This window comes from Anguilla rostrata, chromosome 4, assembly GCF_018555375.3.
Source record: "Anguilla rostrata isolate EN2019 chromosome 4, ASM1855537v3, whole genome shotgun sequence".
Classification (NCBI taxonomy): Eukaryota; Metazoa; Chordata; class Actinopteri; order Anguilliformes; family Anguillidae; genus Anguilla; species Anguilla rostrata.
The window spans coordinates 62968300-62982852 of record NC_057936.1 but is presented as its reverse complement, the minus strand read 5'-3'; the positions used below and the strand labels follow the sequence as shown (position 1 = coordinate 62982852).

General features: G+C 48.3%; 1 protein-coding gene across 1 annotated transcript; it reads left to right on the top strand.

Annotated features, from left to right (window-relative positions):
* The first annotated feature begins 94 nt into the window (after window positions 1-94).
* buc2l (bucky ball 2-like) lies at window positions 95-4956 on the top strand. The gene is made up of 5 exons (XM_064333759.1): window positions 95-387; window positions 1055-3064; window positions 3764-3871; window positions 4162-4269; window positions 4803-4956. The coding sequence occupies exons 1-5, from the start codon at window positions 129-131 to the stop codon at window positions 4829-4831; spliced, it is 2514 nt and encodes an 837-aa protein (XP_064189829.1). The 5' UTR covers window positions 95-128; the 3' UTR covers window positions 4832-4956.
* Window positions 4957-14553: the final 9597 nt, after the last annotated feature.

Sequence of the window (14553 nt, the reverse complement as noted above, 5' to 3'; positions counted from 1 at the left end):
CCTGACAAATCTCATCACGATGTGAATATCGCATCCTCACGAAACCTTTAATGGCAGGCGAGGGGAAATAATTACAGAAATGTTGCATCTGCTTATGTTTTGTATCTCTCCCATTCTCTTTTGCAGATATGGCGGCTACTCGACACGCTTTCGGAACCGGACCCCACGGCCAACATGGCGCTCCTCCAACTAGCGCACCGCGGCCGACAAGCGGACCCCAGAGCTCTGCACAGGGGACTTACCGGTCGCAGCCTGAGGAACCGCACCCGCACCCTCTCCAACCTCACCCCCGACCATTCTTCTTCGTACAGCCTTCCCAGCCCTTCTACCCGTACCAGTGGCCCATGCCCATGCCGTACAACCCATACTGCGGCTTCCCCGGTCTGGGTAAGGAAGTCTCACGCCCATTTTTTGCCTATACCCTGCCAAGCCTCCTTTCCTGCGCGCTTTCGCGTGAGTGCAGCGCACCTTTTCAAGTTAGAAATGGTCTCTGGTGCTGTATCAGTCTGAGCCTGGGTCACCTGAACGCTGAATGTGCTTTAACGGCTTAATGACGATTTGAATTTAGCTGCCAAATTACAGCGGCTTCCCTCCGTTTGTGTATTTGAAACGTTGCGGATTGTTTGTAAAGTTTGGCGGTGGGTGGCTTCCAGTTGTGGGAATCGGCCAGTTATTTTTAAACGTATTTGTCTGAATCGCTAAAATTTCTATATTTTACCAACTGCCATCTTATTCGCTATTTGTTTGTTTTTATTCGGGTATTTGAAGAAGTTTGTAATCGATGGTCGCACTGCCGATTGGTTCAAATGTAACACGTTCAAGTTCCTTAAGCAAGAAGCGTGATATAGTCTATAGTGCGAATGGCAGATCTGTCTCTGCTGGGCACTGGGAAATATAAAAACCATACCTGTCCCCTTCTCAGTATGCTAGTAAGACCTGTGCTGTGGTGAACTTTGTCCTGTATATCCAGCTGAATAAGACCTGGTTTTTCTTTTCTTTGTAACTTGATTGTTTTAATTTGCACAAGTCTGACACGTTTCCTCCTGCGTTGAAGGTTACGGCATGGTTATGCCCCCGTTCCAGCCCAACCCGTACATGGAGGCGCCCGGGTACATAGTCCCCCAGGCGCAGCTGCACCTGGCGGACTACAGGCGGATGGTCAACCCCCACTTCCCGCCGACCGTGGCCTACCACGCCCGGCGGTTCCGCTACCAGCAGAACGGCGCCCCCAGGGAGACCGCGAACTCGGAGGTGCAGACCGAGCCCCCGCCCCTGTCCCGGTCCGGGTCCCGCGACTCCGACCCCTGCCCGGGGAGCGACCCGCTGGTGGGGTCCGACTCGGGCCGAGGCAGCAGCTGCGCCAACGCCTCCGCTCACTCCCAGAGCACCTGCTGCGAAAAGCCGGGGCGCCTGAATCCGGAGGCCACGCCCCCGCCGGTGCCGGCCACGCCCATGGGTGGCTACACCTGCCGGTCGGAGGAGGTGAGGATCGAGTGCGAGGCCTCCCCGGCGGGGCTGAAGATAATCCGCTCCCACGAGACCACCGCCGAGTCGCTGTCCGTGGCGGCCGCCGCCCCCGGTGGCGACCTGGTGCGCTGCGACGTCTGGTCGGTCAGCTCGGCCGAGGGGGTCATCCCGCTGTACCGCTCGTCCGCCCACGAGGGCGACGCGGTCTCCCGGGACCCGTCCTGCCCCGCCCCGGAGGAGCAGTGCGTCGCCTCGTACCCCGACATCCTCCTGATGGGCGGGTCGCCGTCCCGGGGCGAGGACCTTCCGACCCCGCCCCGCGAGTGCGCGACTCTGACCGGACCGCCGGCAGCTGGTCCGGCGGGCGGAGCGGTGACGCCAGCCTGCGGCGCGTCCGAGTCGCTAGGCGACGCGGAGAGGGACCACGAGGGCCCCGTCGACGACTGCCCCGCCAACCCCGCGAAGAACGTCCACTTCAAAATCCTCCGGCTTCCCTTCGAGATGCAGTACCTGGACGACCTGCGCAACCTGGAGGAGTCGGTGTGGTCGGTGGAGTCGCTGATGCCCTACGTCCCGTCCGCCGAGTGGATGATCCAGCAGGGCTTCATGCAGCCCGAGAAGATCGCCGCGGAGGTTCCCGTGGAAACCAGCGCCAGCCAATCGGAGGCCGCCCCCGCCCTGGAGATCAGCCAGGAAGTGGCCGTCGTGCAGGGCGGGGGCCAGCGGGAGTCCGTGTCCTCCGTGGACTCCCTGCCCCCCTACCTCCCCTCGGCTAGCTGGCTGGCCGATTTCGGGAACGTGTACTACTACAGCAAGCTGCCCCTGCACGTCCAGGAGCAGCTGAGCATCATGGGCAATCCGGCTGATCCGCTGGTCGCCAGGAAAAAGTCCGAAAAGAAGTCGAGCGGTCAGCGCGCGGTCGCGGTGCCGGCCGCCCCCAAAAAACGGGAGGAGAAGCACAGGCGCGCCCCGAAGCTGGAGAGGAGGGAGAGGGGCAGGAGCGCCCTCGTCCCGGGCGACGAGGGGCCGCAGAACTGCGCCGGCTGTTTGAACAGACGGAACGTTCCCGCCAGCCTCAAACCCGCGGCGGGCCCGACTGTGAAAAGGCACCGGGTGTCCCCGCCCCCGCCCCCGTCCCCTGGCGGTTCCCCGACGGGGCAGACCTGCCTGGCCTGCGGCTTCTGCGGGGCGAGGCCCGTCAGGAAGAGGCGTGGCCCGGAGGTCCCGGTCCGAAACACGGAGGAGGGCGAGGTGGAGGACGAGGCGGTGGAGAACAGGGCCCACCCCGCCGCCCCGAAGCAGCCGGGCGGGGGGGAGCGCGGGAGGGCCGGCGTCCCCGCCGCCGAAGACGACGGCGGCCGCCGCCCGGCCCCCTCCCGGCGGCATGTGGAGTCGTGCTCCGCAGCGCAGTGCTCCAAGCTCCGGGAGCTCAACTGCTCCTGCGAGGAGCCCCAGCGGGGCCCCAGCCGGGACGCGCCGAGGCGGGGCCACACCGACGCCGCCAAGGACGGCGGCGAGATTTCGGCCCCCGCGGCCCCTGTCACGGAGAGGTTGAAGACTGTGGAGCAGCGGTGCCTCACGCAGAAACTGCAGACCGGTACGGAGCTTCCAGACTTTACGCTATTGGATGTCACGCTGTGTATTGCCTTGATCCAATTCTGTTTCCATTTTCTTGATTTGCTTTGAAATGTACTGTGCTGAGTACTGTAGGACTGTTGAAATTCAAAAGGAAAGTTCCCCTCTGAACAATTTGGGAGGGGGGGGGGGTGTCATGCATGGCTGTTTTAATGTAGGTGCCCCTGACTGCTTACTGCAGTTTGCAACTTTGCATTTGGGCCCTCATTGTGGGCTGTCATGTGATTTTGCTAAATCTGCAAACTACCATCTTGTTCAGTCTTCTGTCCTGAATCCAAGCACACTTCAAAAATTCCTGAGATGTTCACGGGGGAGAGTCTCCTAACTGACCATCAGTTTAGAGTCCTTGGCCTTAATTGTAAAGGCAGCCCCTACAAGAGGAAGAAATTTATCAAGGCAACAAGATTTTCAGCATAAAGTGTACAAATTAGTTTTTTTAATTTAATGTTTTTTATTTATTTTTTTTCTGCTTTTTACAGTTTCACGGTTAACCAAATAGGAAGTATTTGTACCTGTCAAGGCTTTGCTGTTTTGATTGCGCACATGAATACTGTGTCCTAAACTTGTTTCATAATTAGTAAAAACATTTTAGCCCAAATGCAGCCCAGTGCTTATCCAATATGGAAGGTGATGGATTTATTTATTTTTTTTAATCTTCAAGAGAGGTCATGGAGGGCCACCATGGCTGTTCATGACAGAGACAGCTGTGAGAACGGATCGAGGCAGAGGAACGTGAACAAGCCAAAGAAGGTGCTTGCTCAGATGCAAGGTGAGAAGGGGGGGGGTGTCTTTTAGACTCGCACCTTCATTGTTTAGTTTTATATTCAGAATAGTCTGTTCTACTTGCTTTGCATGCTCTGTTCTTAGATGCTGATACCATATGCTGTCCTTTTTATTCATTTTATTCAAATCGGCACCGAGTTTGTGAAACAGGTGGGGTGAGGTGGATTGGGCTCTTGTGTCTATCCAGAACTGTGCTTCTTTAGAGTAGCCTTTTAACTTGTTGGGGGGGGGGGGGGATTTTTAGTGCCTGGGATTATGACTCGTTTATCTCTACAGAGAGGCAGCAGTGCAAGATGTCGAACAAGACTATTGCTCAGCGGCCACTGAACCCCGATTTTGTTGAACCTATTGAAGGATACTACACCAGGTCAAGTTGGACCAAAGGTTGGTTGGCGAGGGATTTGTTCACAAATTTTAAGTGTAAGCCGGGGGGGTGGGAGGTGTTCAGGTTTGTAGTTTTAGCCCTGCACTACTCTTGATTCAGCTTATTAGCCTATCACGGTCTTCAGTCAAGATATTTAGTAGAAACAGCTGTCTTGTCATTGGCAACCCAGCATTTTTTTTTTTTGTTTGTTTGTTTACCCTTTAATTAAAATGTCAAACTTTGGACAGGAGCCTGGGCCATGTTGTAAATTTTAGCAGAGCAGCATTAGATGTGGTCATGGGGAAATCGTGCTTCTCTTTTGTTGTGGTCTGTGGCCACATTGAGTTACTATAAGATGTAATGTAATGGCTGCTGTAGATTGGTCGTCTTCTCCTCGTGTCCAAAGGTTTAAAGTGCTTTTAAGGACTGTAATGGGCTGTTGGCAGATGGGTCATTGTTTTTAACTGCTCCTTGCAGCATTTTGCCCTTGTACAGTTTTCTGGAATGTAAAGCTGTTTAATTTAAAATTTAAAAATGTTTTTACTTCTCTCAGGTACGCACAGACGAGACACCAGGTACTGATTCTCACTGAAGCACCAACAACCAATGAAATGGAAGCACTTTCCTCCATCAACACTATTTATAAACTTGATGCACAAAGCACTTTTTTAAAAGAGATACTGAATAAACACATTTTTTGAACAAAAGCAGTGTTGCTCCAAGATTTCAAAGCTATCAGGTCTGTGGGTGAGAGAGGGGTGAGTGGGTGAGTGGGTGTGGTTTGGCCATTTGGGTGGATTGTTTGTTTTTGGGAGAGTTGTTCCCCAAAACTCTTCCTGTCTCCTTAGCTAGACTAAGACGGTGGATGGGCTTTTTAAAGCTGAGATATTGTAACTGAGGTTCATGGATAGAGAACGGCCATTACTCAAAATGCCCCCCATCTCCCCCATAAAATCCTTTGCAGCTACAATTGGTCCCTTTACTTCTGGTAGTATGAATGGATGAAGCGGAATAAGTGTGAATGCAATTTGCAACTGTAAAGGTAGTTCACATAATGAAGCACATCGTTCAAACGGTGGCTCGCAGCTTTAAGGTGGTCCTGTTCCTACGCACCCCAGTCTCTTCCAACCTCTCAAATAGGATCCCCGGTGAAGCTCACTTCTGTTGTACTTGCCATTCTGCAACAGAAGATGGGGCCCTCTCCCCACCGAATGCTAGAATTGGGGTTTTGCGGTGATATCCAAAATGAAAATGCAGCGCAAAGGGACTATTTCGGACTAACATTCTGGGTACGTTTAACAAGCTTGAGTTTCAGTGTCACGCAGAGCTATTTGCTCTAACATTATTTTCAAAGTTAAAAGGAACATTTTTAATTTGTCTGACCTTGGTTAGATTTTTTTGTTTGTTTTTCTGCTTGGATTTGCAGACTACGATTTCTTTTCAAATTGTGAATAAGTTTTTACATTGGCGTAGAAACGGTTATCAAATGTTCGAAGATTATAGAAATTAAGTATTTTTTGTTTAATACCAGGTGCACTGTATCTGCTCGATTTACACTTCTCTGAAACAAACGTATTCCTGCTACAACCCTGTAATCCAGTGTGGCTGCTTAATGGGCTGTATATTTTCGGTTTTATGGAGTAAAATGCTTCTGTTTTAAGCCCGAGAAAGGAACAGGCAATTGCCTGTTATCTCGCTGCAGTTCATCGCGTTGGGAGCGAGACTGCCTAAGCAATGTGCAGTGAGCCTTGTTTTTGGGGAAATTGCATTCTTTTGATCTTCCCAGGCTACTTGGATTCATGTAACATCATGGGAACGGCAGAAATAAGATTTTCTTTTTGTTTTTTTTTGTTATTGTACAACCCAGAGGGAATGGGCTTTTAAAGTATAGATTGTCCGTGCGTGTGTTGGACCACGGATGGGGAAAATCAATCTGCACATGAGCGGCTCCTAATTTCATCGAAGCCCTTGGTTCTTCGCTCTCATATCGACCCAGGCGGATTTCTTTAGGCTGTGAGATGCGCTGCTCGGAGAGCCTGGTTTTGTATGAGGTGATCAGTCCTTTGAAAAGAGAATACCCCCCACCCCATCTCCTTTAAATTATTTTTGGATTCAGTGAGGATTGATATTTCTTTACATTTAAACGATTTGAAGAAGCACAGCTGTCCGCAAACTGCCGATGCGGTGAACTGGCTCGCGATTTCCCTGCATAATCCAAGTTGGAGCGGGAGCGGTGAGGACGGGAGACTCCGACTGTCTTGGTGTCGGTTTTGCTGACACGCCGCGGCTCTCTAACTGCCAACACTGGTACACATTTCACTCAGTTAATTATGCGATTGCAGTTGTGATTAGAACGAAAACATTCATACACGCCCCCCCCCCCCCCCCCCCCCCAGGTCTGTTGCAGTCTGTTCCAAAAAACGTGTTTGTGAATTTTCCCATATCAGGAAAATAAGCAGGCACCATCATAGCTAGGAGCAGCAGTCACCCGAGCACTGAGCTCTGTTTTCATTCTAAATTGTGAGACGGAACCAACATTAAGGTTCAGGGGAAGTTTTTTTATTTTATTTTTTTTAATGAAGGAAGGGACGGTTGTTAGCTGCGATAAACCGGATGGGCGGTCCTAAAACTCGAGCACGCCAAAAGTAAACGGATCGTCGCACATGGTTGGTTTGTTAGAAGCGTGCAAGAGGAAGTGCGGTGGGGATTGAGGAAGAAGGTCCGCGTTTGTCGTTTGACAAAAAGCCAAAGTTGCATCAATGTACTGACTGAGGCACTTCCCCTCCCGGTCTCAGTACACTCTCACGCACTACCAGCCACAGCGGCACACGACGCTTCTCCTTTTTCTCCGGCTTCCACTGATTTTCTATATTTTTTTAAACCTTTTTTTAAAGACGGTAGTTATTTTAATTATAGGCCTAAGGCAAATAACGAGACTCTGATGCGGATGTTAATGTTCTGATAGAATCTGAATATTATTTTTAATCCGGAATCTTTACATTGCTAATTTCTTCAGTGTCTTCCTAATTTTCAACGTTTATTATCGCCACTGTACGAAGACGAGACACAGAGTCTCGGGGGGTTGTCATGGTTTTCCTGTGGTGGGCGGGATAGGATGTTCCAAAATGTGAACGCTTGTCATATGCATCTTTGATCCAGATGCGATTCCACGGCCTAGATGTTCAGCTCTGTGGCATTACAACGTTGTCAACGCGTTGATAAAATCAAGATCAGGACATTGAGTTATGTAACAGTTGTGATGACCATACGCAGCTGTCCAATATGCGTTTGTTGTAGGAAATAATTTTGTGTAGGCCTGAGTTGAACCTTTCAGTTCTCATCAACTAAAAATATATTTTTAAACGAGGGAGCTCTGGAATTTACGACAAGAGATTCTTAAGGCAGAAGAATCCCAATTTGAACTGACACTGGATAAGGCAGCATTTAATGCTGATGCATCCTCTTCCAACACAAATGGTGCCCCCTAGATATCCTGATACTGCCTCAATGTTTATAAATACAATGACAAAGAAACCCCGATGGTATAATCTGTGATCTGCCACAGTCACCTGTCCCCTACCCCCACACCACCGTTTTTTTCTGGTTCACTTGTCTCAAATGGAACTGTTGGAACCAGAGGACTGTTCCTGTTGACTTCCGTTAATGCGTTGCAACAGTGCTGCCTTCCACGCATTGTTTGACAAAATTAGACTCGATCCTTTGGGCGGGCACTGTGCGATTGTGCGTGATTGTGTTTGTGTTACGGTCGAGCGCACGCAAGAGAATTTACAAGCCGTTTCAACACTTCAGTGCTCTGTCAGCCTGCGATAAAAGGTGAAACGGCAAGAACGATTATGCTCGTTTGTTGCATTTTGGCGTGAGGCAAAAGGCTACAGCAACGATTTGTAATCAAATTATAATTGCATTTTTTTTTTTTGGGAGAAAGACAAGTGCCACTTCTGAGCGAGTGGGGAACTTGTTTCACTTCATTTGAAATCTGAAAAGAAAGTTTTGTTGCGTTGATGGTGTTTTTAATGAAGATGCAAATGATAGACTAGTTTTGTTCAAATCAGCCATGGCCCAGGTCTGTAGGGGAGAAAACATTGTTAAACTTAAAAAACTTTTTTTGTTGTTTGTTTTTTGTGTGCCTTGGGCTTGGAGGGCTCAGAGGGTTAGCTTCAGTCTTTCAGTGGAAAACAGACGCCTTTGTCTTTGCTCCCTGCCTCATTCTTGGATGCTTGCAGACCTGTACATTAATTGGAAACTGACTTCCTGTCTACACAATAGCTCCAGTTATGAGCTGAAAACAAGCCCCTGGAGAACTGGTCACCTTGGAGGGCTGGAGGTGTACAGCTGTTCCAGGATGGGGCTGTGTGACGACAGTCAACTGTGCAGAAAGCAACTGCTCACAGTATTTGTGTGTGTGTGTGTGTGTGTGTGTGTGTGTGTGTGTGTGAGTTTGTGTATATTTACGTGTGTGTGCGTGTGTGTGTGTGTCTTGTGTATGTGTGTGTGTGCATGTATGTGCAGGCAGGTGTGCCTGCATGCATGTGTACGTGTGTGTGTGTGTTTGCCTCTGTGTGCATGCATACGTGTGTGTTTGCATGTGTGTCTGCATACTGGGGGGGGGGGAATTTATCATCCAGGGTGGGGTTTGACAGCAGGCATTTGACAAACGTCATCATGATGTCATCTTTTTAATGCAGTTCGTCCCCTTTGCCCCCCCCCCCGCGCTATGCTCTCAGGACGGGCGTGCTCATCCTCTCTCAGTCTTCCTGGGCCGTTGCTTTAGCCGACCCTACGCGGGGCACCCCAGGTGGTGTGGTGAGGGGTGGGCGGATGAAGTGATCTTTGGGGCGGGGCTTGGGCAGGGCGGTGTGTCCAACACAAGGGTCTCAATCTCATTATGTCTGTGCAGGTTTCTATGGTTTCCTTTCTGTCGGCAGCCAGTTCAGGACTGTGTGGACCTGTCGGCTCATCTGTGTCTTAAATGAAGCACCTGGGAGTGGTAATGCACTAGATATCAGCACAGGCAGCAGGACTACACGGTCGATCAACAGGCTGCAACGGTGTTGGCAACATGAAGGTGGTGAAGACTGAGAAAGTAATGTGTGTGTCTGTGGGAGTGTGTGTCTGTATGTACACACACAAATATGCATATAAATGCATTTATTTTATGTACTTTCCAAATGTTTAGAAGCTTTTTTGAAAAGAAATGTAATTCTGAGACTACAGGGCGCTGGCTGTACACTGTGACTGTCAAAGCTTTAATTACAAAGAAAATAAATAATTGATGTTGTATGTATATGTGCATCAGTTTAATTTTCCTCAAAGTTAAACGGTTTAAAAAAAAAACATTTTTTTAGGGAGAGTTGAACCTGTAGGGACCGCAGCACAGACACGTTCTCCCTTCTGTTTTGCTGCAGAGCAACATCAAGATTCACACCGCGTCTCTTCCCCCGACTGTCTTACTCGGTTCCGTAGCGTTGAGAAGCTAGCGAGCTGGTCCTCTTGACCTCAGATGCTCTTGTCTCTAGAGCAGGAATATCAAACCCCGGTCCCGGTGGACTGCAGGGTCTGCAGGTTTTTTTTTTCTTCTTCTTCTTCTTCTTCCAATCAGCAGCCAATTAGGGCCTTGTAAACGAGGCGCGTGTCGCTGAGGCGAGAAGCGGGCGATTCGTCCGAGACGGGAGTTTGAGATCCCTGCCCTGGCGCGCGCTGAAGGTGAATTTACTGTGTGGATCCGGTTGACCTGACATCCGTTGTTGGAATTCTGAGAAACTCTTGGCGGCTGAGAACTTGGGGGAGGGGGGGAGGAGGGAGGAGGGAGGGGGAGGGGGTGGGTGAAGGGGGGTTCTGACAGTGAGGGCAGCCTGGCCATTATTTGGCTTTGCTTGTCAGAGCTCTGACACCGCCCCCAATTACTATGTACCCCTTTGTTACTGCTTGCCTCTGACAAGGGGAGAGGCACAGTAGCGTGTGATGCCAGGGTCCATAACTCCAGTCCTGGAGAGGCCGATCCACGTTGCCGGTTTTTGTTCCAACCAATTATCTTAGCTTCAGTTTACTGACCTCTATATAAACTACGCTGGTTAACTCCTTTCCACGAGCCACAGCAACATCTTTAGGTCGCACTTGCAGTCCGCGGCCGTATTTGGGTGTTTATACAGATGTTGAGATGTCGAAATACGATTGAGCTAGTGAAATAATCAAGAGCAGAAGTTGGAGCAGAATCCCTAAACGGGTTCAGCCCTTGTTGCGCACTACTGCTGTGGTGTATGCATTACACAATGTCCTGTAAAACGAATGCATTCTTGACATTTGGCAGATACTCCTATCCACAGCAACTTACGCAACTTTACATCGATGCCATGCAAAATATAGTAATCAGCTGGATATGTGCTGAAGCAATTTTGGTTAATTATGCAAGGGGTACAACAGCACTGTCCTAGTTGGGAATCGAACATGTGACCTTTCTGTTACACTCCGTAAACTTTATGCTATACTACTAATGTAGAAACACTATCACTCTTGTCCATGCCTTTGTCAAAACTTGCATTACAATGAAGTGTAATTGTGTTTAAAAAAATCTATATAATGCTCAGGGTTTATCTGTGTAATTATTTGTTGCTTATCCTTGTCACCTCTGCATTGGAAAGAGTCAGTTTGTCATGCTAATAATGCATTAGCAATAGTGGGACAGATCTGCTCAGTTTCTTGACAGAAACATACATTTTAAATGGGACCTTATCATCTCTGTCTTGTTTTTTTTTTTGGTGACGATATTCCGAATAACTAAGTGTATTATGCATCCAGAAAGTCACATTTTCGAGCTGTAGATGTGTCAGTGCTGAGTTCTGCTCTTTAAAAGTCAAGAGGACACATTATCCATGTGGAGTGGAGTGGAGGGGGGGGGGAGGGGGGAGGGGGGGGTACTGTGGAGTGGCCTAATGGGGGAAGTGTGCTTGAGTGCTATCTGAGAGCACGGTATTCACAACAGCGAAAAGGGTTGCCGAGGGCAACACCTTTGATATTAACGGTGCCCTGACATTACTTCTTGCTTGTTTTTCTATGGCGTCCTGTTACGTCCCTCCGCCTCAGGTGGGGGCGCTGGCCGTTTGGGCACGCGTGTGTCTTGTTAACGTTAATTGTGAGCACCTGTGTCGGTGCCCTTTTAAGAAGCCTGGAGTCGGCTTCTCAAGAGATGGGAGTTTTTTCTCCTCACCTCTCGACCACGGCCGGGTCTTGATTTCATCTGGTGTTTTGCCGCTATTTTAGTATTCCTTATATGTATTTAAATAAAGTTATTGGTTATGTTGGGAAACATTGATGTCGGCATCGCTTATGTTTGCGGGGGCTTGAGAGCAACCGTAACATAAATGGGGGCTCGTCCGGGATCAATGTCCATTTGCGTCCATTTGCAGCTCCAAAGCCCTTTTGCCAAGGCTGCTAACTGAAAATTAATTGATGGAACAAGTGAACAAAATGGTGGTGAACACACACACACCTACAGACACACCCATACACACATCCACAGACACAGACACACACATTACTTCCTCAGTCTTTGCCACCCTCACATTGCCAACAGTTAAGCAGCCTATTGATTGACCGGGTTAGTCCTACTGCGTGTGCTGATATCTAGTGCATTACCACTCTCAGGTGCTTCATTTAAGACAAAGATGAGCCGACAGGCCCATACAGTCCTGAACTGGCTGCCGACTGAAGGGAAACCATAGAAACCCGCGCACATTAAACCGGCATCGTCGAACGCCGTGAATTTCGGGCGGCAGTGAGCTGCGGCGATGGGCGTTGGGTCTGTGATCCAAAAGTCTCAACAGGGTTGAGTCGGGGAGCTATGCCGCCGCCCTCCGCTATTCTAAATATTTCTGCATTCGTAAGCAGCGCTTAGTCTCCCATGACACGGGTGTCGGCTGTACGGAGGATAGCACGCTAGGCGATTAATGAACACTGCACTAAGTTAGACAAGGAAACGGAATAGCTTCGTCAGACTTATCTGAGATATAACGAGACTTAAAAAAAAAAATGTTACGGAAGATGCTATTGTTGTGCAGTCGCATTATTTTTCTCACACAGCTGAAGTGTTCGTGATAATTTATTTTGCTTTCTCTATCTTGTGGGCTGGCGAGCCATATGCTGGGGTAATCGAGTGCAATACTGCCTCTACGCAAGGTCAGCCCGCAGCACAGACTACCAGCCAGGACCCAGGGAGCCTTTTGCAAAACAAAAACAGCAGGAAGTATTTCACTGACGAAAAAAAAAAAAAAAAAAAAGGAACACATGTACCTGGAGAACGGGCGGCTCCCACACACTACAATATGCTCTCGCACATTGCTGGAAGCTGGACCACATTGTATATTTTTTATGAGACCAAAAATATATACACATATATATATAATTAAAAAAATATATATATATAAATAATGTATGTCTTGAGCCAATTAAAATGTTTGCAGGCTCACATTTTCTGTTTTTTAAAATTTACATTATACATATATTGTTTTTAAAAAAATACACAATATGTTTTGCCATCGCAAATTTAAATAGCGTCCAGTTCCGTAAAACATCCCACATGTTAACAATGTACATTTGTGTACTCCAGTTCTAAAGGGCAGTCCCATATCCGTTACACAATGGCACGGGTTCAGAAGTGTTATCTGTATGCATTTGAGTCATAAGTACCGAAGATATTCATTGATAGTCATTGGATCAATACTGTCTCTGAACAATCCATAGTGTAGAAGGTATGTTTCTGGACTTTACCTTGAGCCTTTTCTAACTTTACAAGGTAATCCAGGAAGGGCTCCTATATCACGGTTCATTCCCATTTCATTTTTCTCTTAAGTTGATTATCTTGATTTTCTTTGCCTTTGTAAGAAGGGGCTGAAGTGTCACTATCTTTCATACTCAGAGAGCAATACTGGAAACTATGCCCCGCTTTGCATCCTGGGAGGTTTACCTGAAGCGTGTTCATCACTCCTGAGATATGCATGTATGTTCTGTAAAAAAACAACCATTTGCTGAACAAAGCCCATTTGTCTGTCAGTGTTCCTATGTTGAAGAGAGGAGGCTTGCAAGGGAAGATTATACATGTCACTTTATAATTTATATAGTTATAAATAATAGTTTATACACACAAACAGGTGACAAATTAAAAGAAACCAACATAACGTATCTTAGGAAGGTGTTATTCACTAAATACTTCATGTCCACACAAATTTTGTTTCTTGCTTGCAAAGTGTCACTTAAATTCTGTTAAATTTATTTGCAGTCTAATTGGGATGGAAATCACAGACTAAGGGGCAGAAGTATGGCTTAGGCGAGAAGCACAATCCTCTTAATTAGGTGGATTTAACCAGCGAATGCTGGTTGGGGGGGGGGGGACTGTCCCTTCACCTCCTCATTTAAAGAGGATGCGTGCTGCTTTATAATTGGAAATGCACCACTGTGCAGCCTGGGGGTGCAGTGTGCACTCCGGGGGGGTCAGTAAAAGCCCTGCGGAATATTCCGGCGTGAAATGATGATGTCATGTTGGGCTCCAGCACTCCAGGTAGGTGACCCCTGCATCCTTGCACAATTACGGCACAATGTTTTGAGGGGCCCCAATCAGTCAGGGACCTCGGGCTCATCCTAAACTGTTCACCCCCCCCCCCCCCAAAAAAAAGGTGCCTCTGCTGTACATTAAGCAGGAATTATTTAACACTGTCTATTCAGGCAGATCTATTCATTTTACTCGGAACACGCAGTATAAGGAGGAACAGAAGCACGCAGAACCACACAAATGATCCATCAGATTGAGGGGTGCAGGCATGGGAGGGAGGCGGTGGGGAGGGGGGGGGGGGAGGGTAGCCTGCCATTCATAAAAAAATTCAGGAAAACAGGAAAAGTTCCGTCACAACCATTCAAAAAGTCCACCAATATTGATAAAATAGCTGAAATGCCACAGGATGAATCCTAGATTAACTGGAAACGTCCCGTTGCAGCAAGGGTCGCATTTTTGTGTCTGATAAAGCTTTCGTGTCTGATGAAATGTTTTTTTTTCCTGTCATTATACACACAGAAAGGCTGGAGAGACCAGGATGTTTATTCAGATTTCAGTTTTTTTTTTTTTTCCTCAAAAACGCAAAGATGCCTCTGAATTGTTGCTGGTAGCTCCAGCAGGCTTTGGTATTCAAAACCCTGGGATACGGGCTCTAAAATAGCTCAGTTGACAAAGGCACTGTCCGAGTTAAATCAACACTGGACAATTTACTGTGCGTAGGTTAGGCATGGCTAGTTTATTC